The 27,510-nt window shown below is 47.4% G+C and overlaps 2 protein-coding genes and 1 long non-coding RNA gene across 11 annotated transcripts; 1 reads left to right on the top strand and 2 right to left on the bottom strand.

Moving 5' to 3' along the window:
- Positions 1–591: 591 nt before the first annotated feature.
- Positions 592–9,948, bottom strand: SLC16A5 (solute carrier family 16 member 5). 5 transcript variants are annotated; one of them, XM_069032325.1, is made up of 4 exons: positions 9,473–9,948; positions 6,150–6,293; positions 4,302–5,168; positions 592–2,732 (listed from the first exon to the last, which is right to left on the bottom strand). In XM_069032325.1, the coding sequence occupies exons 1-4, from the start codon at positions 9,690–9,692 to the stop codon at positions 2,491–2,493; spliced, it is 1,473 nt and encodes a 490-aa protein (XP_068888426.1). In that variant the 5' UTR covers positions 9,693–9,948; the 3' UTR covers positions 592–2,490. The 5 variants fall into 5 exon arrangements, 4 of the variants coding, with proteins under 4 accessions (XP_068888426.1, XP_068888428.1, XP_068888429.1 ...); XM_069032327.1 differs by lacking the exon at positions 9,473–9,948 and adding an exon at positions 8,070–8,323 and having other exon boundaries at positions 6,150–6,830; XM_069032328.1 differs by lacking the exon at positions 9,473–9,948 and adding an exon at positions 8,070–8,323 and having other exon boundaries at positions 6,150–6,793.
- Positions 9,949–13,713: 3,765 nt separating this feature from the next.
- LOC138119931 (uncharacterized) lies at positions 13,714–18,782 on the top strand. 5 transcript variants are annotated; one of them, XR_011155675.1, is made up of 5 exons: positions 13,714–13,801; positions 14,349–14,459; positions 14,811–14,879; positions 15,367–15,663; positions 16,216–18,782. It is a non-coding gene; the product is annotated as an uncharacterized lncRNA (long non-coding RNA). The 5 variants fall into 5 exon arrangements; XR_011155679.1 differs by having other exon boundaries at positions 15,344–15,663; XR_011155676.1 differs by having other exon boundaries at positions 14,808–14,879.
- KCTD2 (potassium channel tetramerization domain containing 2) lies at positions 18,377–27,500 on the bottom strand. Its single transcript, XM_069032236.1, has 6 exons — positions 27,202–27,500; positions 25,715–25,823; positions 25,049–25,140; positions 24,316–24,411; positions 22,475–22,600; positions 18,377–21,764 (listed from the first exon to the last, which is right to left on the bottom strand). The coding sequence occupies exons 1-6, from the start codon at positions 27,457–27,459 to the stop codon at positions 21,735–21,737; spliced, it is 711 nt and encodes a 236-aa protein (XP_068888337.1). The 5' UTR covers positions 27,460–27,500; the 3' UTR covers positions 18,377–21,734.
- Between the last annotated feature and the right edge of the window lie 10 nt (positions 27,501–27,510).

The following is a 27,510-nucleotide window of genomic DNA, read 5'->3' as shown; positions in this document are numbered from 1 at the left end:
GGCTGTTAGAAAGGTTTCAGTCAGCATGTTGAGAAATGTTAAAACAACAGGTTTGTGAATTGGTTGTTTTTCTTCCCAGAAACACTCCCTGTGCCTGTGAATAAGTCCCAGTGACCCCAGTGATGAGTCTGGGAATATCAAAAAGCAGTTCTGGAAAGCACTCTCCCTGCTTTCCATCCTAAATTATCTTGCACTGCTGTGCACAATCAAGAAATGATCAAAACAGGTTTCTTTGCCTTGGTGTAGGAGGAGCTGATCTCTGTGTCAGCTTCAGTTGGTGAAGATTTTTTTGTTTTGTCCTGTATATTTCCTTTCTTATGAAGCAGCCAGGGCAAAAGCATTACAGGCGGAGCAGTTGGCTCCACACAGGAGCCATTCCATTGCTCCTTCACCTAACCTTTGTTTCATGTGAGAAATTTTAGTGGGCTGTAGCTTACACCATATCTTGCCTGGTTTGCCCAGGTAATTTGTAGCAGTGGGAGGATCTGGAGCAACACAACCTCATATTTCCATAAGAAAACAGAAAGGGAATGTAGAAAGGTGAACAGAATTTAAAATTTAAGAATTACACACGGAGAAAATGGCAATCTGTACGGATGATTAGCTGTTTATTTGCAATAGCTAGAAGAGATTTGGGACTTAATCCCTTTTCATTGCTTTTTTGAGAAAGCACCCTCATTTTCCTAGGAATGTACACTGGTCTGTTTTGATAAGATGAGAAGCACCAGCCCCTGTTTGCTTCACAGTTATGGACCATGTAAGCATTACATAAATTAATAAACACATGTAATGAGAGATTAGATATGTATATCTCCCACTAATAATCTTATTTAAGTATAGGTTTGATCAGACAATGCAAATCCTCCTGGGTCCATAATCCCAGGGAAGTACTGGAGAAGATACTGAGCTGTGGGAACAGGAACCCTTCTGAAGGGCTGATGCCTTTTCTGTGTAAAAGCCAGCTGTGAAAGCCATCGTAGTCTCTGAAGACCTTGGAGTCAGTTTTCCAGTGGTTTCATCCAGAGTGGGGTTTTTTTTGTTGGTTGGTTTGTTTTGTCTGAGGAGCTCTAATGAAAACTGTGGGTTTATCACTAGGAATCTGATAGGACAGTTTTCCACATAAGCACGGCAGTTGAGTTTGATATAACAGTTCTTAGACAGGTGCTGGAGTTCCATTGAAAGCTGTTACTTCTTCCATTTCACTCCCATTTTGTACTTCCATCTTTTTGATTGTTCTGATGTGTTGGGTTATCTTCATCTGTGTGCTTCATGAGCTGTTATCCCCGTCTGTTGGATCAGGAATGGTACAGAATATGAACAGTTTGCATCTTGAGCTGATGCTGAGCGTGCTGCAGCCATCATCTGAGCAGTGACAAGCCTAAATCCTGGGAATGTGGCAGAAAAAAGCCACTTACAGTCAAGGCTGCATGGATAGAAAGTCAGCAACACTGGTTTTTCTCAGTATGCTTTCTCCAGAGATTTCTTTGTAAGTTCTGCTTGTACTTATAAGAAATATAAGTTATGTTTGTACAAGTTCTCTATACTGAGAATGCTGGTGTAATTAGGTTCAGAAGTCTAAGACTAAAGAGCTGAATTGATCTCCACAAAGAGGACATACAGTTGCTTTGAATTTTGCCCTATAAAATAATGCATATCCTGATTCTTAGGTCTAATTCCACTGTCCCTGCCCCAAATGGGTTCCAGTTAATGCTGTTTACATGAACCATGAATCCTCTTTTATGTTACATTAAACAGCACTTGAGATATCAGTAGTTATACAAAGCAGGCACTCCAAGGCTTGGTGGGTGGGTTGGTTTTTTTTTTGTTGAGGCTCTGGAGTTGAATTTTGAGGCTTTGAAACTGTCCTTGGCATGAAGAACTCCTGTATATGTTTCATAGGAGAAAATAGTTGATCTTACTAGAGACTTGTTTGAGTTCTACAACCCACACAGCTGCTTCTGTATAATATTTAGAGATGTGGAAAATAATAACACACGTCCTGTAGAAAGTGTTTGTCTTGCCACCCCCAACATGGGAAGTAACCAGGAAGCCTGTGCACCAAAACTGCATATTCAGATGAGGCAAAAATACTTTGTGAAGAACTACCCATTAATATGTGTTATCCAGCACTTCCAACTGGAACATGCTTGTGAAATTCCATTGACTTCTTAAAGTCAATTAACCCAATTGAACTGACACAGCTTTTGTCTCCTGGCGCTGGGTTCTGTGGCTGTTATCCCATGGTTTGATTTAGGAGAGCTCAGATCTCTTTGTGCATTGTCTCCTTGGCTGGCACTGGGTTCTGGGCTGGGCCCGTGGTCTGAATTGCTGTCTTGGAGTCTGCCATGGCCCTGTGGAGCAGAAGTGCAAAAGGAAGATGACAGTTGTGGAAAGCAGACTGTTTTTTTCTCATCTGCCGCCAGTGTTGGGCCATGTGTTGCTTTGTACAGACCACTTCGTTGTGTTGCTCTTTCTTCCCCTTCTTTATTTTCATACACTCGTGATGTACTCAACTGCTGGAGGGGATTGATTTTCAGCCTTTGGTTCTGTTGATGTTTCACTGTATTGATATCTGGAGGGATTGTCCAAATGTGCTTTGGAAGCCTCTCTCAATCTGTTTTTTTTTTCCAGAGCACAGAAGCTGAGTCCCATAAATAATGCAGCTGATATGAGGAAGAAGCTGGAATTGTAGAAGACGTAGTGGAAATCACTGGTTACGTCTACCAGGAGACCTGAAGTAGAAGCCATAGCTTAGCCAAAGAGAAGAAGCACACTAAAGGCATACATTTACCTGAAAGTTAAACCTGTATCATTCAGCAAACTGCCATTTACAAAAGACAAGCATTCTCTGATGAGTTAAGTTCTCTCCTCTTCTCTAGATTCTAGGGGTTGTTTACTTTTTTATTTATAGTCTCAAGTCAGGTGATACTTCTGTAGAAAGTATTTCTCAATATACAGAGAAATCAGGAAAGGAAGGAAATTGCAATTTTTCCTCAACCTGCTGCTACATTTCATTTGCTCAGCAGAGGACACTGGTGCCACTGCCACTCAGTGGCTTTTGGAATGAGTGACCCTCTTACATCCTAGGGCAGGAAATAGAACAACTAGAGAGAGAAATAGCTCAGAAATTTACATACTAGGGTCTCTAAACGGAACATTTGTCTCTAATCCTGTGTAATGAGGGATAAGGAAATTCACAGCACAACAAGATTATGACTAACATTAAGTGACCTCAATATAAACCATTTAGAAGCATGAGATATCAAGGGAGTAATTTAACACTAATGTTAGAGATGGAAAAGTGATGCTTGGGCCAAATACTGGAATAATGTTTATTTGCTTGTATTTTTCAGTCAAGATTAGTGATGTTTCTTTCCACAGTGCACTTTTCTGTAGCAGATTTTAGGACTACAAACAGAAATGGAGCTGTTTTTACTGTGCTTTGTTTTGCCCATCTGCTGCTCCTGTCAGAGATGTCCAAGAAAGGACCTTTTTTGCTCTTTGAGAAAAGTGACTGACACACTAATGCCAGGGAGTACCATGAAGCATGGTGCATGTTGCCATCACATTATTGAACCAGACATAATTTTCATGCTGAGTAGCCACAATTTATTGTCTGGAGAAGAGAACAAAAGCATGAACTGAGGTTGACATGCTAAGGTTGACATTTGTTGTTTGTTAGTCTTTTGAATTTACTGCTGTACTGCGGGAGCAGGTGTGTCTTGGACAGGTCACTTAGTGACATTTGGAGTGAACTGTGAATAATTTATTGGACTGAGAGTCATAACTAGCTCCTTTCTTGTCTCCAGAGAAAAATTAATACACTCCAGAACTTGGAAAGAAGATTGAACAGAAGCTTTTACTACGGGGCTTTTGAATAATGTAGGACTGGTAATAATTCTGAGCAGTTAATTTTTTTAATGGGATGTTCACAATTCCTTGAGACTTCATGGATAAAACAATGCAAGCTGGCAAAATGGTGAGAGTTCACAGTAATTCCTGTCTGCTTCTTGCCACTCACTGGAAAAAAGCTCTCATTGCTCCCATACCTATCAGATCACTTACCAAGTGAGTCATATTTTCAGTCTGCTCTTGATGCAGCTGCAGAAATGACCTTTCCACTGTCAGAAGAGGCTGATCATTCCTTTCCCACCCTGTCCTTTATATTGCTCCCTTTGCATAACTCACCTACACCATGGGTCTGGAAACTCCTTTATTCCTCTTCTTGATGCTCCCAAACACTTGTCACCAGTTTCCAAACCACCACCTTTCTCCCAGCCAGCTTTCATAGCCTCTCTCACCTGTAAGCGGGGGCCCGAGGAGGTGGGTGATGCTCTCCAGGATGGTGAAGAGCCCTAGAGCACTGGAGAACCTGTCCATCTCTACCACATCCATCAGCACCTGGAAGCTGAGCGCCCCGATGCCACTCATGGCTATGCTGAGGATGACACAGTAGAGGATGAGCACACTGAACTCAGCTGAGATGACACAGATGAAATTGCTGAGCCCATAGAGGAGCACGGCCAGGCTGAACAGGTAGATGCGTCTCCCTGTGAAGACTCTGTGTCCTGAGAGCAGCCCTGTGAGAGGGCGGATGAAGATATTGATGAACCCGATGATGGAGATGAGAAGGGCTGCCTTGCGTTCCTCCACCCCGTTGTGGATGGCATAAGGCACAAGGTAGACATGAGGTAAGGCAAACCCCATCATCATCCAGGTCACTCCAATAGTGTAAATCTGGTAACCTTTGTTTTGACAGAAGATGTCAAAAGCCAGGTACTTCTGCAGCACCTGGAAGCATTTTGTCCTTCTGGTGTGCTGCTGGAGCATGGGGTGGTGAGGAGATGTTCCATTGGACAGCTGTGCCTCTTCTGCTCTGCTCCCTGGCTCTTCTTCAGGCTTGGCAGACTGTGAGAGTGACCCTGATGCCAGCTGAATGGGTCTCATGATGGCTCCACAAACACAGCAGTTCAGTAGTATTCCTCCAAAGATGAGGAAGGTGTTTCTCCAACCCATCTCATCCAGCAAGTATTGAGACAGCAGTGGCCACAGCGTGAAACCGAGGGAGACGCCAGCAGAGGCCACGGCATTGGCCAGTGTTTGCCACCGTACAAAGTAGTAGCCCAGCACAGTCACTCCTGCCTGGAAGCTGAAACATGATCCCAGACCTAAAAGTGAGAATAAAAGAGTAAATGATCCTTCTATGTTGTCTTAAAGGGCGAAAATTCAGGGTGGACCCACAGATGACTTCATCTGCCACTGAAGCATTTTCTGACCTGCCAGGCCACACAGCCCCCAGGGACTGATTAATACTCAGAAACCCCACATCAGGGATGAAGAAGGATGTTGTATGTAAATTAAACTATTTGTGTTCTTGGGTATAGTAATATGCTCGTCTAAACGGACATTTTTCTGGGACACACTGCAATTCCTAAAGTTGTTATGGAATTGTTCATTAAAAACTTGGGTGTAACACCACATGCAACAAGCACTGCTGCTTTCCTGATGCTTTCATCAGGGCTTAGGGAGTTGCTTATTTTTCTCTCTAGGCAGTGACCACTGCTTAACTTGCAAGATCCACCAGGATTGGTCCCAGAGTGGGGAATTAATTTCTCTGTGTTATTAAAAACCAAGAGTTGAATGTCAGTTACATAGGAGAAATATTTGGAAAGGAAAAGTTCCCATCTGTTACTTCTGTTCAAAACCAACACGGTCTTTTGTTAGAAAAAGATGTCTCCATCCTCTCCCAGATTGGGAGTGGTGAAATACGAGCCCAGGGAACCTGGGAAGGACATTATCCCAACACATTATGTTCAAAGATTGGAAAAACAGCAAAAAACCCCTCACTTCTTGAAAGACAAAAGGCTGAGAAACTACTAAAAAGAACAGACATCCTTTTTCTCCATTTTACCCTCTGGAGACCTGTAGCTTTTTCCAGAGAAACACTTCCCAGCGAGCTTGAGTGGGTGAGGTGTGTGCTAAAGGGGTGTGAAGGCCAAGTCTAGTGGCTGTAGGATTCCTGCTGTGCTGGGAGGCTGTTGAGTTCTCCTATTTCACAGATGAGTGGAAAAATGTGACCACTTAATTGGGGCTCTCCCATTTCCCATCTCCAGCACAGCAGCTGAGTTTCCCTGCTCTCTGGTACGTACCAGTGATGAGGCCGGCCGTGAGGTACAGCTGGCTGATGGACTTGCAGAAGGAGCTGGACACCATTCCCAGCCCGCTGAGCAGCCCACCCAGCATCACCACAAACCTGCAGCCAAACCGCTTCACCAGGATGCTGCAGAGGGGCCCTGGAAGCAGAGAAGAAAAAAGGGAAGCAGTTAGGGAGGAAGGAAGTATTTTGTACCTGCTGGCTTGCTACAATTATCAAATGAGGTAGTCTAAAGACCCCAAGGGTTGTCCCAGCAGCTTAATGTAGTGGGGGAGACAGGAAGAGAAAATCTATTCCGTGATCCTCCCAAGTGCTTGGCCAGCTTGTTGGCTGAGGGGAAGTCTTTGATCTGCTGGGATTTTGACCACCAAGTAGGATGTGATGGATTTTCATTAAAACCCTTGGAATTGGACTTCTGGTGAATTCCATGAGATTGTGATAAATTACTGGTTTGTTAATGACATTTAACATCCTTCATTTTGGGGCAGGGAAAGATTAGTTCCCACCTGCAGTCCATCAGTGGGAAGGTGCTTCTCTCTGCATGTTCTGGCAGAAGAGGATCTGAAGGTAGAGTTTCTTTTCCTGTTCCTTTGAGGATCCTCAAGGTTTTCCAGGTTTTATTAACTTTTTTCCCCAATTCTGAACATTTAAGGTTATGCAAGCAAATGCAAAATTACTGTAAGCGGCAGAATTAGGAGTCAGTCAGTGTAGGGAATATAACCTGTGGCGTATTTGTGACCTAAATCAATGTCTGGTTTGAAATAAAATCCACACAGTCAAGTGAACAGTGGAACATTATTAAAATTACGAGTGCAGCTGTCTGTATTTTGATCTGCTTGGGAGATTTTCGCTTCAGACTTCACTGGCCTTTGAAAAACTGTCCAGCAAATGTGATTGGATTATTTTTCCTTCTGCTAAAGACATTAAGGATGGTACTGCTGTTTAACTAGCCCAAGAAGGCATACATTGAACACTACAAAATAATGAGATTGGCTCTAAAAACCATCAGGGTTTTTCATTATTAGTTCCTGGTTGCTTGTTGTCTGGATTTCAAATGTTATTTCTCACTTGCCTGGGGCTTTTGTGGTTTCTTTTGCAAGAATAATATCAACAAAAGTGCTGCATTTGTATGAGTTAGTCCAGAGCTTTCTGTGTGCATGGATATCCAGGAGCAGGAACCTGTAAGGGCCTGAAATTCCCTTTTGGAGACAGATGTAGGACCCTGAGATCTCTCAAATTATCTTATAAGAAAATAATCGTTAATGGCTTTTACCTAGGAACACAGCACCGATAATGGGATATGTTTGGTTGAGTTATGAGCCATTGTTTGCCCTGTGCCCTTCCCCATTTCCTTCCATAGCTCTCCTGCATGGAGCCTTCTCCCAGGACTGACTGCTCTGAGAACAGGCTGCTCTGCCCATTTTCCTTTCTCTTCCAATTTTTGCAACAAATAATTTTTTTCCCCCCCTTCAGTTCCTCTGAATTAAAAAGAATAAAGGTGAAGAAAAGAGAGAGGCACTTCTAAGAGATACTGGTGACAGCAGAATGCAATTTTGGGAAAGATTTAAGTGCTGAAATGATGAATGTAACTGGAGAACCTGAATCAAGTAGAGCCTGGCCCCCTGCAAAGGACATCAGAAGTTGCAGCAAAAGCCATATGTGCTTGGCCTGAGAGGGAGGCTTTGAGCTCTGCTTATTTCGTTGATTTTTTCCTTCTGCTTTATGTTACTGCTGCCTAGTGCTACTGGGGGACAAGAACAAGCCCCCCTGTGCTGTAACACCCTGCAAGAGGAGACATAACTGGCAAGAAAAGTACAACTTTCTGGCTGTGCCCTGACAAATTCTATTGTGAATATCATTAATGTGAGGCTATTCTTTCTTTATCTAATTTATAACTTTTGGATCTTTTTATTACCTTTTACTGTCGTTCCAGCCTCCTACACAAAAATTACTTCATTAAAGATGACAGGATGATTGACATTCTTGTGGATACTGCCAGAATTGTCCTCCCTGGACATGCTGGGACCAAGCTGCTTCTGAGACCATTTCCCAGAGCCAGCAGGTCCCAGTTGGATCCTTCCCACTAATCACAGAAGGATCACAGGGGCTGGAAGGCAGGATGGGGAATGCCCAACAGCTTCCAAATTCCAAGCCCCAAGGATACTGCTCTATTTCTGCTGACTCTCAGTGATGATTCCTCCCCTTATCACTTCCCTCTACATCTGTTTCAATCTGCACCTTGATATTTTGGACCCAGCTGTTTCTGCTAAGGTGTAAACTCTCAATTTCAGGCAGGTGGCTGCCAGCCATGTCCTACCACAGCCTTCATATCAGTGTGACTCAGGGCTCTGGGGTTGATTTTTTTTCCTTTATCACGTAGTGTCAACTTTCACCAGCATTAGAAGGGAGCAGGTATGAACTCAGGGAGAAGCTTGGATACATGGGCAACCCTGGGAACTTTCCCTCTGTTGCCTGGTAGGGTTTGGGTTGTCTGTTTATCGAGTAAGCACAGGATTTGTATGGGTCACAAAGCACAGGCCACTCTTTGGGAAGTCCTCAAGCTGCTGGGGATTTGGTTTTCTCTCTGCAGAAATAGAAAAGCATCCCTGCATCTGTGTGTGGAATCTGGGACCACTGTCCTGTGTTACTCCCACATTTTATTTTGAGGGGAAAACCAGTGAGTCACTCTACTATCCACAGAGCACAATGCTCCTTCCACCCCTGCAGCCGGAGGGTGCTGCCTGACCCACATTCTGCACTGATCCAGCCCTGCGCATGTCCACCCTGATGCCTGCGTGGGTGTGCACTCCGTGCCACTACCCAAGGAGCTGCTTTTAAGGCTTTGCCTCAGCTGGCAGCTTGGAGGAGCTCAGCTTTTGGCATCTCTTCAGCCACAGAGAACAGAGCTGTCATGTGGCACTTGGAAGGAGATGTGCTCTTGTGGAGAAGATAAACCAAGAAAGCAGCAGAGCTCCAGCACTATGTGCTGGCTTATTCAAAGAGCTTATGTGAGAAATAACTATGTTCTTGCTGATCTGAAAAACTGGGCTGAGAAAGGGATTTGCCTTCTTTGACCAAGGGTCTTGGCTGACTCTGAGAGTGACAAAAGGGACCATAGAATCTGTGGACATTTAGCTTTGGACTGTGGGATCCAAGTGGCTTGGAGATGCTGTGTACTGCCAAACAGCTACTCTGCTTGGACCTCCCAATCCCTTCCACCGCCCGCCTTAATGAAATGGTGGAAGTATCCTCATTACATCCCTCCACCAGCAGCACAAGGGCAGGAGGTGGAGGAGGCCATTCCCTGCTGTCACTCACCCCCTCCATGCAGCACGGCCACCATGATGGACGGGAACCACGATGTCTGGCTGTTGCTGGCCTGGAACTCGTGCTGGAGGTCCGTGAAGAAGACACCGATGCAGCAGGGGAAGCCCAGCGTCAGCCCTTGCAGCAGCACTGCAGCCAGCAGGACCATCCATGCCCATCCTCGGTCCTGGGGCTTGGCAGTGCCGTGTCCTGCTGCTTCTCCTTGGGACATGATAGCTCCTTTCTCCTCTAATCCAGCCTGCTGGGGAAGGGAGTGTAGCTACCATGCAACCCTCAGCCCAGCAAACAGGCCTTCAGGGAAGAGCGTGATGGTGTTCCTGAGGCTCAGAGCACCGGTCTCTCGCACCTTTCCCAGCTGACACTCTTGACTTCTTGCTCTGCATTTCTTCCAGCACCTCCCTTCCTTCTCACTACAGGATCCTGGCACCGGATTGCTTAAGAAACCACTGCCTTCTCCTTTTATATTTCACAAGACTGCTACCACAGCCAGGTAGAGGACAGGACCACACCTCCTCTGAGGTATGAATTGGCTTTACCTAGCTCCACCCTTATTTTCTCTTTCACCTGCTTTCGTCATGTGGAGTCCCCTTGCTGGCAATTGCTAAGGTCACTCAGTCCCCATGCTGAGAAGAGGAAGAAAAACTGCAAATGCCAAGTAAAATAGAAACCTATAAAGGTTCTGTCACAGCAGAGCTCAGTGTGAACCTTTCAGGAAAACTACACCTACCTACAAAGTGGTGGTGGTAAAAAAGCATTTTTAAAGCCATTAATTAATTAGAATCCACTGATGGCAGATAGGCTTTTGCTTTACCTCTCTAGATCTAGAGCTGCATCTGAGAGATCCCAGTTTGGATTTCTCTGAGACTGGCAGCATGGAAGGTATAGCAATAGCATTCCCCATCCTCTCCACATGAATAAACATGCATAAAATAATAATCTCTGGCAGCTGGATGAGCTCAGAAAAAGTGCCCATAAGGTCACTGCACAGCGCAATATTTACTTAGCACTCAAATGGTGTTTTTTCCCTAACACAACAGCTGCATATAGGTTTTGTGTGCAGCTTTAGAGATGAATAACAGTTTGATTTTGCTCATTATTTCAAATATGCCCTGGTGGCAGAAAGTTAGTTTCGTACCTCAGGCTGAGACCAGAACTGGTCAAACGAAGGGCGGCGCCGCGTGGCTGCGGCTCATCCCCTGTGTGCGCAGCCCGGTCAGCTCATGGCCCACGGTCAGACCCTTCTGCTTCAGTAGCGACTACAGGCTTTGATGAAGTCTTTGCAATATTAACCTAGGCATCATTTCTGTAAACAGGGCTCTTATGCTGGCTGGCTCACAGCCAGAAAACGAAAAAAAAAAAAAAAAGGCTGGGAGCAGAAGGGGCCCGTGGGAAGGGGCTCTGAGATGCAAATCACGGTGGTGGTGCTCAGCACACTTTAATCCTTTGTCCACTTTAGCTGGGCGCAGATAATGCAACTAATTCAAGTGCTTGTCTCTGTGGTGTGAATTAGCTGGATGACAGCCTAAAACCTCTCCCCGGCAACAGCAAACCTGCAAAAAAAGGCAGAAGCACAGCTCCTCTCTGTTCCCAGCTGCCCTGTCCAACTCTTGAGTTTGTCCAGCAGATTCCTGGCTCCCCTCACATCTCCCTGGGCGCCTGCTCACGGGGGAGGACTCTCCAGTGGGGCTGCAGACCCCATGGCTTTCATCCACTTTCTGCCCCTGGCTGCAGGACACCTTTGCCCCTGGGCAGCCCGACCTGCACAGTCGCTGCAAGGACCCTGGGGATGTGCTGCCAGGTGCCACACGACCTCCTCGCTGCCTCCTGCCTGCATGTAGGTAAAGAAACAAGTTTGTTCCAGCTCTGGCTTAGCCGGCTGTGCCACACCGAGCAACAGCAGCGCAGCAAACCCTCGGATTAACCCTTCCAAGGTATCCAGATAGGATGGACGGTGTGAAAGTGGAGGGCTGGTGTGTGTTGTCCTGCTCCTACGGGCTTGATGCTCTCAGGCAACCTGCTCCTGGTGTTGAACGTGACAGCACTGGGACACCTGTGAAACACGGGCAGATTTTCACACACACGTGATCATCCCACATTAGTAGGGTTGGGAATAGGATTGGAGTTCACAGCAATAGCCACATCTGGGTGCCTACTGCAAACAGTGTGCTTTTGTTGGGAGCAGGTGAACGGTGCAAAGGTGCTTCTCTCTACCAGCCTGTGGAGCACCTGAGGACACGTGAGTGCCCTGGATGGGACACAGGGAATAACTGCCTGTTTCAGTCTTTCTCTCCAGCCACTCTCTGGCAGTCACTGTCTGCCCTGATAAACTAATCCTCTCCTGTTCATGACTGAATGTTGTTTCTTCTTGCAGTGATCCCCAAGACATCAGCATTCAAACCTTGGACTTCCCTAGCTGTCGTGGAGTAGCCTTGGTAGCTTTTGCTTACGGCAGCAGACCAGGAATGCTCACACAGTGACTCTCCCTTCTTCCTCTGTACCTCAGTTTCCCTCAGCTCCGATGGGGGACAAACAGCTGCTGGCATAAGTGCTCCTGGCTGCTCCCTGCAAGGACATGCAGCCCTTTGTGCCAAGAGACACAAGGGCCTGGGGAATTTATGTAGCTCACCTTGAAGGAAGAGGTTTATATTTTGCAAATTCAGGTTTATGTTATGCAAATAAGGATATTTATAGTGTTCAGTAAGAACTTGTAGCTGGTGGCACCTCTGTAGGGAGATGAGCAGCCCACTTCTTCTCTGGAGCCACTGAGGAGGGACACCCAGCCACAGGGTCCAGCAGGGAAGTAAGGAGTGTGGCTGGGGGGAGGCAGAACCACTGCCCAAAGCAATGGGGCTTGGAGGGGTGTTCAGAGATTGGACAATGTCTGTGGCTTGGGAACAGGAATGGGAATGGAGAAGAAGGTTTCTTGCACCCTCCTGCCATTGAGCTCAACCCTGGTATGTGCTGGACACATATTTTATGAATGTGTAAAATAATCTGCCGGTACAGAATCGAGATGTTTACTGTAAACTGAGTGGGGCAGTAAACTGCTTTTTGGGGTCACTAAGTGTCTGTTGAGGGTAGGACAGCCAAGCACTTTGTCTTGGTAAATACCTTTATAAGTGACTTTTTAAGTACCTTTTCATTCTGAGACCGTGTCTCACTTTGCCATCCTCTCCCATGTAGCTTATATTATATCCCAGCTGACTTTTCCAAGGTCACCCAGTGAGGTGACAGCAGAGAATCCAGATTTAGCTCTGATTAAAGCATCAGCCCAAGCGGTGCAGCCTGGCCCAGTGCTACGGGCTTGTCTCTGCTGGATGTCACTTGTCAGCAGTTGGTTGCAGCCCTCAGGGGACAGGCTGTGCCTGGGGCACGGTGGAGGTGGCTGCAAGTCCCCTGCTCTCTGCCTGTCCTTACCAGCACGTTACAGCTTGGTAAACCAGCCCCATGCTCCAGAGCCTCAGCAGCAGCTTTGGGGCAGGCCATGTCTTAAGGACATGGTTTAGTGGTGGCCTTGGCAATGCTGGGTTAACTGTTGGACTCAATGATCTTAAAGGTACTTTCCAACCCAAATGGTTCTGTGATTCTTCGTGGCTGGAAACCAAAGTGAAAACGCCTCTGAGCTTGCAAATCACACTTGAGAAAGACCAGTTGAATTTGTTCCAGAGATCCAGATTAGCAAATCCTCTGGCAGATTGATTCTTGCAGAGGAAGTGCAGGAGGTTGTTTGGTTTTGGGTTTTGTTTTTTGTCTAAAGCAAGGGAAATGAAGTGACATTTCAGCTGTGGGATTGCAGAGCGCTTTGTGGCAGGGAGCTACTCCTGTCCCAGCTTCAGTCACAAATTAAACTCCTGCTCTGATCCATCCCTGGAACATAGACAGACCCAAGAGAAACCAAGCTCTCAGAGCACCTCAAAACAGATTCCTGAGGACAGGAATCTGAACAACCCTGGCAAAACCCCTTCAGACCAGCTCTGCTGGTACTGAGAAAATGGTGCTGTGCCAAGGATGGAGGAAGTGCTGGTTTATCCTGAGTTTCCCAAGCAGTTCCCATAGCATCACTCCCACATCCTCCCCCTGCAAAAGGGATCAGGGTCCTGCCTGCACTAATTGGTCTTAATTAGCCTGACCAGCCTCATCTGTGTCCTCCTCCCACACCCCCTCCACCCTGTTTGTTCCCCAGCTGCATTTAAGTCCAGATCCTTGCCTAGATTGCTTTTTGCTCAGTTTCACTGCTGCTTTTTGCTCTCTTGGGTTGACTTTGGGTCTGTCTGGCTGCTTTGTGCTCATTAATCACTGACTATGTGGGTATAAGACCAGGTGAGACGTGCCCGTTTTGGGACTAGGTTTAATGGCTATTAGCCAGTGCTAGGATAACACAGCTTAGCCTGGAGATGGGAAATGGGAGCTGAGGAGGCAGCTGGCACCAGAGTATGCACTGACAGTTCCAACTAGCCTGCAGGAATTCAGCAAGATGTGGCTTGTCCCTGCTCTTTATCCCGGTGGTAGATCTCTGGCTGTGGGTGACTGCAGATGGTTTGTGTGCATGCTGGTCCTTGCCCTCCTGACTGCTACCAGAGCCTGTGCTTTGTGTAGAAGTGTGGTGCCAAGAAGGACAGCATTCCCTGAGGCAATGGGGATCTGGAGATGAGTCTGAAGAGGATGTTTCGTAAACTCATGCTGGAGGTGGCTTTGGAAGCGGGTCTGGCTCATGCTGTGTGGCACTCTAACCTGCCACACTGCCCTGGGAGTGGGCAGAGGGCGGGACTGATGGTGGCATGGAGTATCTGAACACATGGAGGTCCTTGCTAGGAACCTGGCTGAGGTTGCTGAGGATATCTGGAAGCTGCTGGTGCTTTTCTTCCAGCAATTTCCTGCATTTGTGAAGATGAGGAGAGGGGTGTGTTCCTGGGAAAATGAGGCTTTTCAAGAAATGAAGTTACCTTGTCATTAGGAATTAGGAAAATTCCTGCAGTAGGTGAGATGTGGCAGAGGAAAGGGGCAGTGGGATGCAATGCAGCTGTGGGTACAGTCTAACCTTGCTGTAGGGCATCTCTTTCATAGATTGACATTTTGAGCCTGAGCTGTGGCTGAAGGTTCCCTCTAACAAGCTCTTAATTATAATTTAAATTGGCTTTTATTAATGAGGAATAAGGGACTCAGTGGGAGTAGGATGAAGAGAAGTGTTTCCTTGTGTCTGACTGCTGGGTCGATGGAGGAGGTTGTGGGGGGTTGAAGGTGTTCAGTCAGAAATTTTGGAGCATGGTTTTTAGGAAGCCAGCTGGTTTTGGGCTTCAGCTATTCAGCTTGGCTTTTTATCTCTCAGCAGATGCTCTGCCACCCCAGCCAGGCCCTGCTCAGATCTCCTGTCCAAGGAAGATGTCCTGCTCTGAGAAAGGTATAGGTGATGCTTAGAGATCACAACAGGGTAGGAGAGAAGATCCAGCAACTTAGTGCTGACACTTAGGCTCTTCCTGCCCATACCCAGAGTGATCATAATGCTCAATTTTGAGGTTTCTGGAGGAGGAAAGGCAGGAGCTTGTTATCCCAGTGGGAAGTGCAGATTCCTGTGCACCTTAGGGTCATATTGTTGGGGGAGTATGGAAACAGCAAAATGTGGCTTTGACCCTGTGTTTCATGGGCAAATCCCCTTTGGTTTGGCAAATATGACCATCCCCTTCTTACTTTTTACATGTTTCTTTGTATTAAAATTTTAGGACCATTAGATTGAGGATGACCATTTATTAGGTGTTTTCTATCCCTGCCTAATCTGCCTGCTTTTCTAAGACATCTTGAACTCAGTGCCCAGGTGAAAGGCCTGTCTCCTTGCTTGGTTGCCCAAATGGTTTTCCTCATTTTTAGCCGCTGTCATTTGAATTCATCAGGATCGCTGGTGCATGTTTTCCTGGCTGTGGTAAAGGACCTGCTGCCCAGACTGTCCTGAGCTCAAGGATTTTCTTGGTGACACAGAGATCAGTGGAGCTCTCAGCTCCCTGAAGGACTGTTTCACGTGTCTCAAACTTGAGGACTCTTTGCACTTCAGACTGCTGATGGACTTGGGTCACATTCTCATCTGCTAAAGTCTGGGAAACACCTAGGAGACCTCTAATAGGAAATATTGCCAGAAGGTCAAATATCTTTTGAGATAAGCCTTTGCTCATCTGTTACACCACATTCTGAAGGTAATTACTGGGGCATTGCAGCTCTTTGTTTACCGTGGTTTGGAGTAACCAATGTGTTTCTCCAGCCTGGGAAGCAAGAGGGTATGTGGTGGTTATTTACCCATGTGAAAGTTGGGTTAAACCTTCGATAACTGCCTCAAAACCAGATCTAGGTGGAAGGACATGGCCAAGGTCCTTGTTTCCCAAACAAGTTAGTAAGCTGGGTTGAAAATATCTGCAGGCTTCCTGTCTGCAGACAGATCTGGCTTGATTACTTTGTTCCGGGTGAGGGTGGGCGGGTAAGTGACAAATTGACCTTTGCCAGTGTGCGAGAGCCTGAGGCAGAGCAGAACAGCGTGTGGAGGGGTTGTGCAAGATGCATGCACGGCTGTAGCAGGAGTGCTGCACCTCTGGGTTTCACCCTCCCACATGTGCAGAGGGGAAATGCAGCTGCAGTTTCCACTGCATTTTGCTGGAGCCCCAGGCCAAGCAGTTGGATGCTGATAGGTGCCTGACACTGCTAAAACCCTTTCCTATCTTTAATGTCAATTACTGTTTCCTCTTTGTCCACAGACACAAGCAGGCAGGCCAGGAAAACAAATTAATTGTGTTCCAGGCAAAACTGTCAGGGGCAAGGTGAGCTGCCAGCTGGGGTGACTAGTGGGAATGTTGTGGGGAGGTGAGCACCAGCCTCGGGGAGTCAGGTGGGCCCTGGACACAGCCTGGGGGACAAGAGGGAGTCTGAGCCTCTCTTTCCAGAGCAGGATGTGGAATTGCTCCTTTTATGTGCTTTCCAATGTAGAAAAGTCTGATGATGGGGTTTTCAAGTCCCTTTCTCATAGCTTGGTGCATGCACTACCTACTGACTTTACCCTGGCTATCAGAAAATCTGTGATGTTTTGTTAGTCATCTTTCCCCCAAGCACTTGGCAAAGCCACCTGGAGAATTTTTTCCCCCTACTTGTCTCTGGGGGTAGGAGGGATCAAGTCCTGCTATGGGCAGGTACTAAATCCCTTGGGTGTTTTTGTGGTGCCATTCACCTCCTGCCTTGGTGGTGGCACAGCCCCATGGACAGAGCCCCTTGCTCACAGGAGCTGCTTGTCCCTGGGGATGTCCCTTCACTGGGTATCCCACATCTTCTTGGGGCACCAGTGTTTGGAGGTAGCCTGGCGTGCTCTGACCAACTCAGACAAGAGTCAGGGCTTTAACCCTCTGCTGAGGCCAGTTCTGCTGCAAACCATCCCCCCTTTTGTTCTCCTGCTGCTGCAGCAGCTCTAGAGCAGCCTGGGCTTGGTAACAGCAAGAGCTGAGCTTTGGGCTAGCTCCTGGCAGCAGCAGGACCAGCACATTAAGTGCTGGTGTACAGGGTTCATTTTTATTTTGGCTAAGTTAACACACGCTGCCAATCCCACACAACCTCTCACCGCTTGGTAATGCTGAGGCATCACCTGCTTCCTGCAGCAAGTAAATAAATAAAATTTTAAAGGAGTTAATGGATTGCACAGCCTTGGATGGGAACATGAGGGATGGTGCAAAGACCTGGCAGCTCCAGCTTGCGGTTTCCGTAGGAACCACTGAGCGATGCTCGTGTCTCCTGCACGGTGACGTGGCATTGTGTTAGAGGAACCGCCTGCCTGACAGACCTGGAGCTGCTTAAAGGTCCTGCACAAAGGCTTCTCCAGCTGATGTGGCCTTATAGGACAGCCCTAAGGTGGGGTAGCAGGGAGGTTATGGCATTATGGAAATTGCTGGCTGTAACCTGAATTTCTGCTGACAAGCCCTCCCTGGTGAACAAATACGTGTGTGGTGTCAGCAGTGCCAGCCCTGCAGTTTCCACCTCTGCCCAAGACTCTGCTGGCACTTGAAGTGTGGCTTTGCTTTGGGCAAATTCACTGGCAGTGCAGACCTCAAGTCAGGTCTAGGACAGAGAGATGGGTCAAGAGGTTTGAAAATACTGTCTTAAATGAACTCATGCTATGTGGTGACTTGGCTCAGCCATGGTTTCTGGTGAGCTCCCTGTGTAGAGTCTCATCCTCTTCCACTGTGCTGGTGTTAAACCCTGGTTTGGGGATGTGTCAGCCCCATCCCTGCTCTGTGGCTTTGAGGGTTGGGTGGCAGTGAGGATGGAGACAGGCAGCTTTCAGAGTACCCAGAGGAGGCAACAGCCACTTGGAATCAAAAGTAGGATTAAATCAATTCAGGATTTCCCATTCTTCACTTGTGTCCTTGCTCTTCCTTTTCACTGTGTTTGGCCTGAATTGCCAATGTCATCCAACTTCTGGCAGCACCAAAGCTGCAACAGTCAAGACCCTTCTTCTGTGTGGTCCAGTGTCAAGCACGGGTTTAGCAAGTGACAGCTGACAAAAAAAAAACCCTCTTCCTTTTTTAGCTATTTACATTTAGTGGTTGTATTAATGTTCTACTTGCTTGTGGTTGTCAGTGGAAATGGTTAAGATAAATGTGGAATTTGAGATTATTTTATAGAAGAAAACAGAAACAAGCTTCAGTTGTACCTTTATCCTAGGACTCCAGAATCTCATTAGATTCTCCTTTTAGCAAATGATTGTTAGAAATGAAATGAAGCCAGAAGCAAGTGCCCAATCTGCACATTTCTTCCCTCATAATGCAGTATCTGTGTGGTGCAGGGAAAGCAGCAGGCTGCACACCACCCTTCAAACTTTTCAAACCCATTTCAGAATCTTTATTGGGAAAAAAAAAAATTAATCACAGCATCTCAACTGTTATTCAAACACATTTAATAAACAAAGAGAAACAGTAGCAAAGGGCACTGACATGTGACAAACTGTACAAAACCTCCGGGTAGGAGCCCACGGCCCGGCTGCTCCGGCCCCCACCCCGCAGCCAACCAGGCCCCCTTCGCCTCAGCCCACTCAGTCACCCCTGAGAAAAATCAGTTTTTAAAAATGTGCAGAAACAAAGACACTTCAAGAGGTTATTTCCAGTCTTGCCATAATGGAACAATTTAGGCCACTGGGAAAGTTTTTAAAAAAAACCAAAGTGTCATACGCTCCATTCCCAGGATTAATGCTTTAAAGTGAACCTTCCCAAGAGGCACAAGCACTCTTGGACAGCCAGTAGATCTACCCCTGCTCTCCTACTCTACTCACTGCACCATGCTACACTTTTTTAGAGTGGATGGGACAAATTTCATCCTAATTCAGCACTAATTTTGATATAGTTGTGACTGAGTGAAAGGCAATGGAAGGAAAAGCCCTGTTTGAGCACAGAAGGGATGCAACTGGTGCATAATGCTGAGACCAGCCGTGTCTCAGGCTAAAGGTGACCTAGCACAGTCATGGAAGGAGGAATCCTTCACTGGGAATGTACCTGCTCTGGATGGATTTCATGCCTGGTCCTAAATATCACCCAAAAGCTTGAGCATCCAGTACCAATGATTAGTTTTCTACCATACACTTCTTCTGTGGAACTTCAAAGGACCCTGCAATGGAACCCAAAGAGCCTGTGGTCCTCTGGCACCTCCTCACTGCCAAAAGCAGCATGGAAGGGAAAACCAAGATGCAATGCTGATCTTTCTTGTGCTCATCAATTAAAGAGCTGTGCCATTCACCTGCTAATGGTCACTTTTAGGTGCTCTGTGGCTCCAAGGGGAGAGCAATGGCATCAGTGCATCAGGCAACCCTCCAGTGGGCTTCACCATGTGTGGCGTTTTTGGTGACACAAAAAAAGCTAGGGAGGTGTTTGTTATTCTTATCTACTTGAGCTGTAGTGGACAGAAAGTCTCCCTCTGCAGCCAGTGTTGCTTTGAGCTCCATGGTTGAACGAGGTGCTCAGCTGGCATCAACGTGACAAACACAGCCTGACCAGTTCCTGTTGCCTTTAGTTTGGTATTTCTTGACCAGTTCCCAGAAACTCCCTCCTCTGAGGAAGGTGAATAAGACAAATGAGAATGTGAAAGGGCTTTTTACGCTGCTAACTTGCATACATGTGCTTCTTGATTTCTTAGCTGTGAGCACAGTGACTGAGGCTACAGGATATGGACAGAGGAGGGAGATCTGTACACATCACAGTGTTGTTCAGGCCCAGCCAAGGTGTGTGGTCTGATCACACCAACACCAGCTCACCATGGTATAAACAGGGCAGACACAGGGAAGCAGAGCTGGGTTTTTCAGTGTGATGGAAAGCCAGCTGTGATTCAACAGCCTGTCACTGACAAAACGTGAATTCAAAGACATTTGGCACAGTCTGTTGTTACCAGGACTGATCTAGCCCAGACATTAACCAGTCTGTCTTAAGAACGAGGCAAAGGCTCCACCGGAGGAGGTACACTGGCAAAGCAGGATGCAGAGGACAGGCAAGAGGATGTGAAAAGGACTGGAGAGAGGCAGAGCACAGTGGTGCCACTCAGTGTCTTTGCTGCACGTCTTGGTCACTGAACTGGTTGTTGGACTGTTGGTAGGACCCTCTCAGCAACAAGTGGTTAAGATGGGAAACCTGCCTCATTCTATGTCAAAACTTTCAGGAGAACATGGGTAGCTGAAGCCCTCCAGAAAGGAGCCCAACTCCTCAGTCCACGTGAGGAATTTTCTGGTAGCTTACTGAGAAACATCTGCTCTGAGCTTTTCAGTGTCTGAATTCCAGCATCTCTGAAGCTTTGCTGTAATGTCAGTTTGGGACTTGACTGAAAATGACCCAAGTGCCAGGACACTCGGGCTACAGAGAACAAAGCCAGGATGAAAGGGGAAAAACATGCAGCAAATTCCTATGAAATTCCATTTACCAGACTAGGAGGGACATGCCCTTAGTTAGGGGTGGCACAGAGTAACAGAGGGGAACCAGTGACTGCAGTTTGGCTAAGATTAGAATTCAAGAGAGGCACAAACGAACATTTTGCACATCCATCCAAGGCATTCCAAAAAAAAAAAAAAAAAAAGGAAAGAAAAGTCACAAAAGTTGACACATCACTTTGGACAAGAAACATTACAACAGTTTGGCAACTTTTCACCAAACCCCCCCCCCCACCCCAGCTCCGTGATGTCCCTCTGTAATTTGAGGTGATCTCTTAAAGGTGGGGACATGAGGGGGTTGCAGGTAAATCACTGTGTGTAAATAGGGGATCTCCTCCGCAAAGGATCTCGTGGGGTCAGGCAAACCTACCTGCTTGGTACAGTACAAAAGAAATTCTGCCTGGAGCCCTCCCTGGTGAGGGAAGGAGACAGAGCCCACACTGCTGGAGACAAACAAGGCAAAGCTGAACTTGGCAGCAGCAAGTCCCTAAACCTTGTGACTTTGCACCAGGCTACGATATGGCCATGGCAGGGTACTGGACAGGAAGATGTCACCACTCTTCCTCTGTGGAGAAGTGTGAAGGACAGGACTATCACTCTATCACTATTTTGGGTGAACACAGGCCTCTTTGTTTATGCATGCAAAGTAATGGGTTTTGGAAAATACCAAGAGCCCATGTGTAATAGTGTTAACAGTGAGACCTGTGTCATATGGATACACAACTCCCCTCCCCTCAGATCTAAACTCAGCTCTTAGGAATTGAACAAGGAACAAATACAAAGCAAGGATGGAAAAGGTTTGTGTGGGTTTTCTAGGAGTGGTTGTTTTGTTCCTCCTTTTAAAGCCCTGTTCTTTGGACTGGGGGGGAAGGCGGGAGCATTGCAAGGTTGCTGCGCTTTTTTGGTGGCAGACCTGGGTGCAAGAAATGGCACAGCTCAAATACAGACCATCCCACCCACAGCAGCCTGTGGAAGGTGGGATTGATTACAAGGGCCTGAGGACCTGAGCAACCTTCACAAAGGTTCCAACTGGGAATCCGGCCCAGCCATTGTTGGAAAAATTCAATACAGCGCTGGCCAAGAAAATAAAACAAATACTTGTGGAAAGGACTATCCAAATGGAAGAGTCTTTTCCTTCCTCGGTTTCCAGGGTAAGAGAAAAGCCTTTGGTTATGACCAGAATTATTTGCCATTGGCAGGACAGGCTCGGCTTTGCTTTGCATTAGCTTGGTTACTGTACAAGGGCCGGGTTGCTCTGCGGAGAGATGCTCTTCCCAGCTGGACTGCCCTGTGACATCTGGGAGTTTAATGGAGTGGACACTTGAATTACATCCGGGATCCTCGTTCCTGAAGAATCTGAAACAGAAGAGACCTTCTATGAAAACCTCTGACAAGTTTAAATGCAAAAGTTCCTGTTCAGGGTCCTTGTTTTTTGCAGAGAAAGGAAACGCAGACTAATGTGAGATCAGCTTGCAGGCTTTTATGCCACCACAACAACTGACAGGCTGGTTAAGGGTGAGTGAGCCCCTTCTCTAGAAATACTGCTCAGCTGCTTGCCAGGAGGTAAGGATGTTGCCTTTTGTTTCTATTCTGGGGAAAAAAAAAAAACGTGGATTCATAAATGGTTTGGTTCGGAAGGCACCTTAAAGCTTATCTTGTTCAGCCCCTCTGCCATGGGCAGGGACACCTTCCACTAGACCAAGTTGCTCAGAGCCCCATCCAACCTGGCCTTGAACACTTCCAGGGATGGGGATGGTTGAAAGAGAACAAAAATCTTGTTTCTCCCTGCAACATCCTTCAACCACAAAACCTGACTAACCTCAAAGGTCCTTGCTACTCTGTTCTCCTTCTTCAAGTTACTCTTTCCTTCAGTATTTTGGTCTCAATTTGAAGTGCACAAAGAGCCTTAGCTCTTGCCCTACAGTAAAACAAGAAATCCTCCAAAAAGGGATGATAGAGAAGGCAATGGGAAAGCTGATCCACAAAACTGCTGCTGCAGCTTGGTGCAAGGAAGGTTTTTCTTTCCTAGGGGAATTCAAATTGATACATCTGAGCAAGTACCTTACCTTGGCCTTCTCGCTTGGCTCCTTGACAATGCCATTGGTAGAATTGTTGAGCTCCCTGGACACAACACAGAGGAATTCTGCCTGGTCTTCGTTTCCATAGTTATAGGAAGATCCAATGCTGATCAGCTGTGCAACAGGAGACAACCAAGGTAACTATCAATAAGTCTTGATTTGATTCCTACAGTTGCTGTGAGATAGGACTGTCCCGGGAGATCTGTCCTGGACCCGAAGTGTCCCCTGCAGCCTCCGGTGTGCCTGTGTGTGTAAGGCAGAGACACAGCCGAGCTCCACAGCCCTCTAGTGGCTGCTGGAGCCCCAGGAAAGAATTCCAGCCTGAAACTAACGCTGAGCACAGCAGAACATTGCCCAGTTTCTGAGGATGGAAAAAGGGAAAACAGATTGTGCAATATATAATATCCAGTTCACTCAGACGTGGGCAGGCACTGCAAATTGCCTGGTCCTTGCTGAACTCGGCTCCCAACCTGCCTTGTGACTGATGTGGAAATGGGAATTCTTTACCCCAGGCAGATGTTGGATTAACTGGGGACATGTGGCAAACAGACACTGTCCTTTATGTGGATGCTGCCAAGATGAAATCTGGTATCTGTGTAAACGGGATTATATTCTATTACTGTTGTGTTGAGGGGGTCTGGATTCAATCCAAGAAATCCCATCTGTCTCATTTATCATTATAACATTCAAAGGACATCCTGGAGTGCAGAGCTAATTTGTCATTTACAACTCAGTTCTGCTTTCCAGAAAATAAATCCAAGTCATCTGAAGAAAGCATTGTGACTCTTATCAACTGTGTGTATCCAGGAAACCTTAATGTGCAGCATGCACCTTAACTTCCATGTCCTAATGGATTTTAGAAGAGCCAGCTCCATATTTATATATGATAGATTTGAAAACAAAGATTAGGAAAGATCTAAGGGTGCAGGTTCCCATGAAAGGCACTGCCTGTGGCCTCAAGGTTTTGGGGATGTAGATATGGATGTGTGAAAGGCAGAACTGCATTTCCATGGAGCAGTGAGTGGTTCTTGGAAACAAGATTTCACTGTTTCCTCACAGGGGTAAGTTTTTGGCCACCTCTCCACTCTGAGATAGTTTTCAGGCATTACAGAACACATCCATAGGAACAAATGATGGGATGTGCTGTTCCTAATCCTCTGCCTCACTTTGTGTCAGCACATTTCCCACAGCATCCATTTGTACTGAAGCTGGACCAACTGGGAAGACACTGCTGTAAACCACAGAGCCCATTCTGTACTTTCTTAATATAACACAACACACAGGCCAGCTGGCTCCAGTTTTCCCTCCTCAGAAATAAGAGAACAGTGTTTGATCCCAGAAACCAAACCTGGAACTAATGCCATATGCGACAGCAGTGACACCCAGCCCTGGAACCAGCTGCATTGCAAAGACACCTGCACAAAGTTCTCGTGTCACTCAGTGCCTCTTTAGCAAATGCAGCAGTTGTGGTTTTGAGGTTCCAAGAAAGTCGTGCTGTTTTTTCATTACTCTGGTAATTTTCCTGGATACTGCAGGTGGATAGAACTGTTATACTGTGGCCTGGTGTACGTGAGGAAATGCAGGGAAAGGGAAGAATTGCTCTGGGATTTGACAAGGAGACAAGATGTCCTGAGAGAAAATGAAATCTCTCTGGCAGCTTGGAGTGACTTCTGTTCTCCCCTGTCAGTAACTGTACACAAATGGATTGCTGCTCAGGTCAGGCTGCTTATTCAGAAGAGCAGAGCAGTGTGAAGTGCAACTCAACAGGAAACTCTGCTTATTCCATATTCAGCTTTTAAAGGAATTCTGCCATTCTTTGGTAATGATACCTGTTCAAATTTCCATCCGTCGGACATGGTGGACACCATCTGTGTGAGCTCTTCCTCTTGGCACTGCAGCACTCTGTACACGTGTTTCACAGGTCCCTGGAGCACAGAGAACAATTGTTGTAGTTTAGTAATTCCTGTCTAGAAAATTAATAAGCCTCTCCTGCTCTTGTCTTAGGAAGTCAGAACCCCACAGGCTTTCTAAGGGCTTTTTCATCCAACTGATTCCAAACCAGAACCATATGCCTGGCACTCTTCTCTTAAAAGCTTTCCAGGTGTCTAAGGTACAGTGACAGCAAAACTTCTTTAGCTTTCAAAGCCATTTGCTGCTTCTTGAAAATGTTTCTGAAATTGCATCTACTGGGTGTGCTGAGACAAGCTGAGCATCAATGGGAAAAAAGCCACAGAGAGACAAAGGGAAGACAATGGTTTAGAGAAGGAAGAGTTTGAGCTGTTCTTTACCAAAGCAGTATGTTTTGCTTTATAACCACCCATTTCTTCTCCTGGCCCCTCTCCTGTAAGTGCCCCTTGCCTTTCCCTGCAGTGCTGAGATGACTCAGTGGTCTGTGCTTTATAGAGCCACACTGGAGACTCGTTCCTAGCCACACCCTGCATCCACCTCACAGCATTTATTCCCCTGTTACAGCTGAACCAAAGAAATGCTACTGCAAGGGTCTGCAGCCATGCCTGTCCTTCTGTGGCACAGAACTGACTCCATAAGCCAGAGGTGCATTACTTGAGAGGTTCTGTTCTCGTTGTCCCGTATCCGCTCCTTCACCAGCCGCACGAGGGACGCGATGTTGTAAAACTCAGCTTCTTCCAGCACCCCTGAGAGAGGAACCCAAAGTACAAATTCTGTTACTTTGCACAGGGTAGAATGAAGATGATTCTGCCACAAGGATGCAACACCTGCTCCTGACTCCAAATCCAGCCCAAATGTCAGAATTCCAAATGTGCCACCCACCTCCTGCTCCCAGGCTAGGAGAAAATGCCTGACTAGCTGTCACCTCCTTTTGTGACTTAAGAAGATCTTTAAGAAAGATTGTTCCCCATTCCCTGGGATTATCAGAAATCTCCAGGTACAGTGTCTATTTCTTCACCCAGCCCCATCAAGGGAAAGCCCTCAGAGCTGCCTGTTTGGGGAGAACCATGGTCTGTGAGGGGCAGATGGGCTGTAACAGACCTTGGGCTCAGCAGAACAGTGACAAGGTGTGCTGTGAGCTGCAGCCTCTGCTTTCGGGAAGACACAGAACCTGATGACTTAATCCCCGTTAATGAGCAATTAACAGTACTAACAGCACTCCTGGGAAACTTGCTCACACCCTCACACCAGTCTCTGATAAGGGCTCCTGGATGTGCTATCAAACAGCACTTACAGCATTTCCTGGTGTTTTTCTCTTACCTTCCTCTGCTAGCTCCTTGTTTATGATGAGCTTCCCGTGCCGGAGGTAGTTCAGTATCGGACCGAAGTATGTGGGGTCTCTGTCAATGAGATAGGCCCCTGTCTCATCCTGAGAACAAAACAGGGATGGCTCAGTGGTATAAGGAAAAAATAATTTCAATCTAACATAATAAATTGAACAGTTTCTATTTGATAACCTGGATTCATTTGCCTGTGGGAGGTGTACAAATGCCACATTTAAACCATTTTTGGTTTTCAGTATCTGATCCACGAACGTTGCAGCCCAGTAACGCTGGCAGATGCCTTACATGAAGCACTTGTACACACAGTTTATGGACCTGGAAAAAAAAGCTGGGCTTAGGAGGGTTTTTTCACTGCAATAAGAATGAAAACCTGGCAGCTGTGTTCTGGTTAAGCCTGATCTCCAGACTATTTTAACTAGGAGGCTCTGGAGGAAAATGGGATCTCCAGTTCTAACTAAGGGCACCTGGCCTGAGCCAAAACAGTTCATTTTTTTTCCCCTTTCCACTACTGCAAACACACATTGCAGTGCTCCAGCCATGTGTCCAGCAATACAACAACTATTGGCATTAAATAACCAACAATTGGCAGCCAAAAGCATCTCTTGAGCAGCTTTGAAGCACGGACAAACCCTCTGCAGAACTCTCATATCCCTCTCCTAATGACTTCAAAGCATTGTTTCTCCTGCCAATCGACTCTAAAGCAGTAAGAAACTGTGCAAACCCACTGTGAATATCTCCTCTCCTCACTGACACTGCTGACTGATATTTCAGTCACAACCAGGGTTTACCTTGTGATTAAACTCTGAATGGAGCAGCAACAGACCTGGCTAATTCTGGCTGACCCCCTCACAACACATTGACAACACCTTGTGCAGCCCATCCTTTGGAAAATCTGCTGTTGCAAGAATAATTGTCTGCAAAATCCTTATAATAAACTGCAGTGACTTCAAAACTGTCCAGCCATGCAAGGAATGTGCACCGTGATCTTTGTTGAGAGCGAAGTGAAATATATTAAAAAACCAAACCAACAACAAACACACTCAGGGTGAGAAATTGTAACAATCCCGTTTCTAGGAGTTTCCTTCCCTGCTGTCGCTGCTACGGCAAGGTGGGTTGCTCCTTGAGCGGAGTCTTGTCATCATGGGAGGTGGAGGGATCAGAGCCTGCGGCATCTGGGTGTCACAGGCACGAGGGCAGACCCCAACTCCCGTTCCTGGGGATGCCGCCACCTCCCCGGCCGTGGGGCACGGGGGACAAGGCGATGATGTGTCAGAGTAACGCGCCCCAGCACCGCAGGAGATCGGCCCGTCCACACCCCGGGGCGGCACAGGGGGCTCGGGAACACCGGCAGCCGGGGGTGTCAGCCCGCCCGTGGCACAGGTGCTGGAGACACCGGCTGCCGTGGAGTCAGGGAGGGGCTGTCCCGGTGTGCGTGGGGGCCCGGCCCCGCCGCCGCGGCCTCACCTTGTCGGAGCCGAGCTCGGGCCCGTCCTGGCAGCAGAGACGGCACAGGAAGGACTTGGGCTCCCGGCACAGCGTCTGCCGGGTGCTCACGAAGTACGTGCCGCCCACGTTCAGCCGCACCCACTTGGAGGCGGCGGCGGGCGGGGACAGCGCCCCGGCGGACCCCGCCGCCGCTCCGGCTGCGCGGGGGCTGGGCGGCCCCGGTGCCCCCCCGGGGCTCGGGCTGGGCGTGCGGCCCCTCGGCGGCCCCTCGGCCATGGCGGAGCCTCAGTGCCCGCCCGCCGCCATCGCCGCCCGCGCCGCTTCCGG

The sequence above is a fragment of the Aphelocoma coerulescens genome, chromosome 18, assembly GCF_041296385.1.
Source record: "Aphelocoma coerulescens isolate FSJ_1873_10779 chromosome 18, UR_Acoe_1.0, whole genome shotgun sequence".
NCBI classification, from domain to species: Eukaryota; Metazoa; Chordata; class Aves; order Passeriformes; family Corvidae; genus Aphelocoma; species Aphelocoma coerulescens.
The sequence above is the reverse complement of the archived record's forward strand: the minus strand, read 5'-3'. Positions and strand labels throughout refer to the sequence as shown.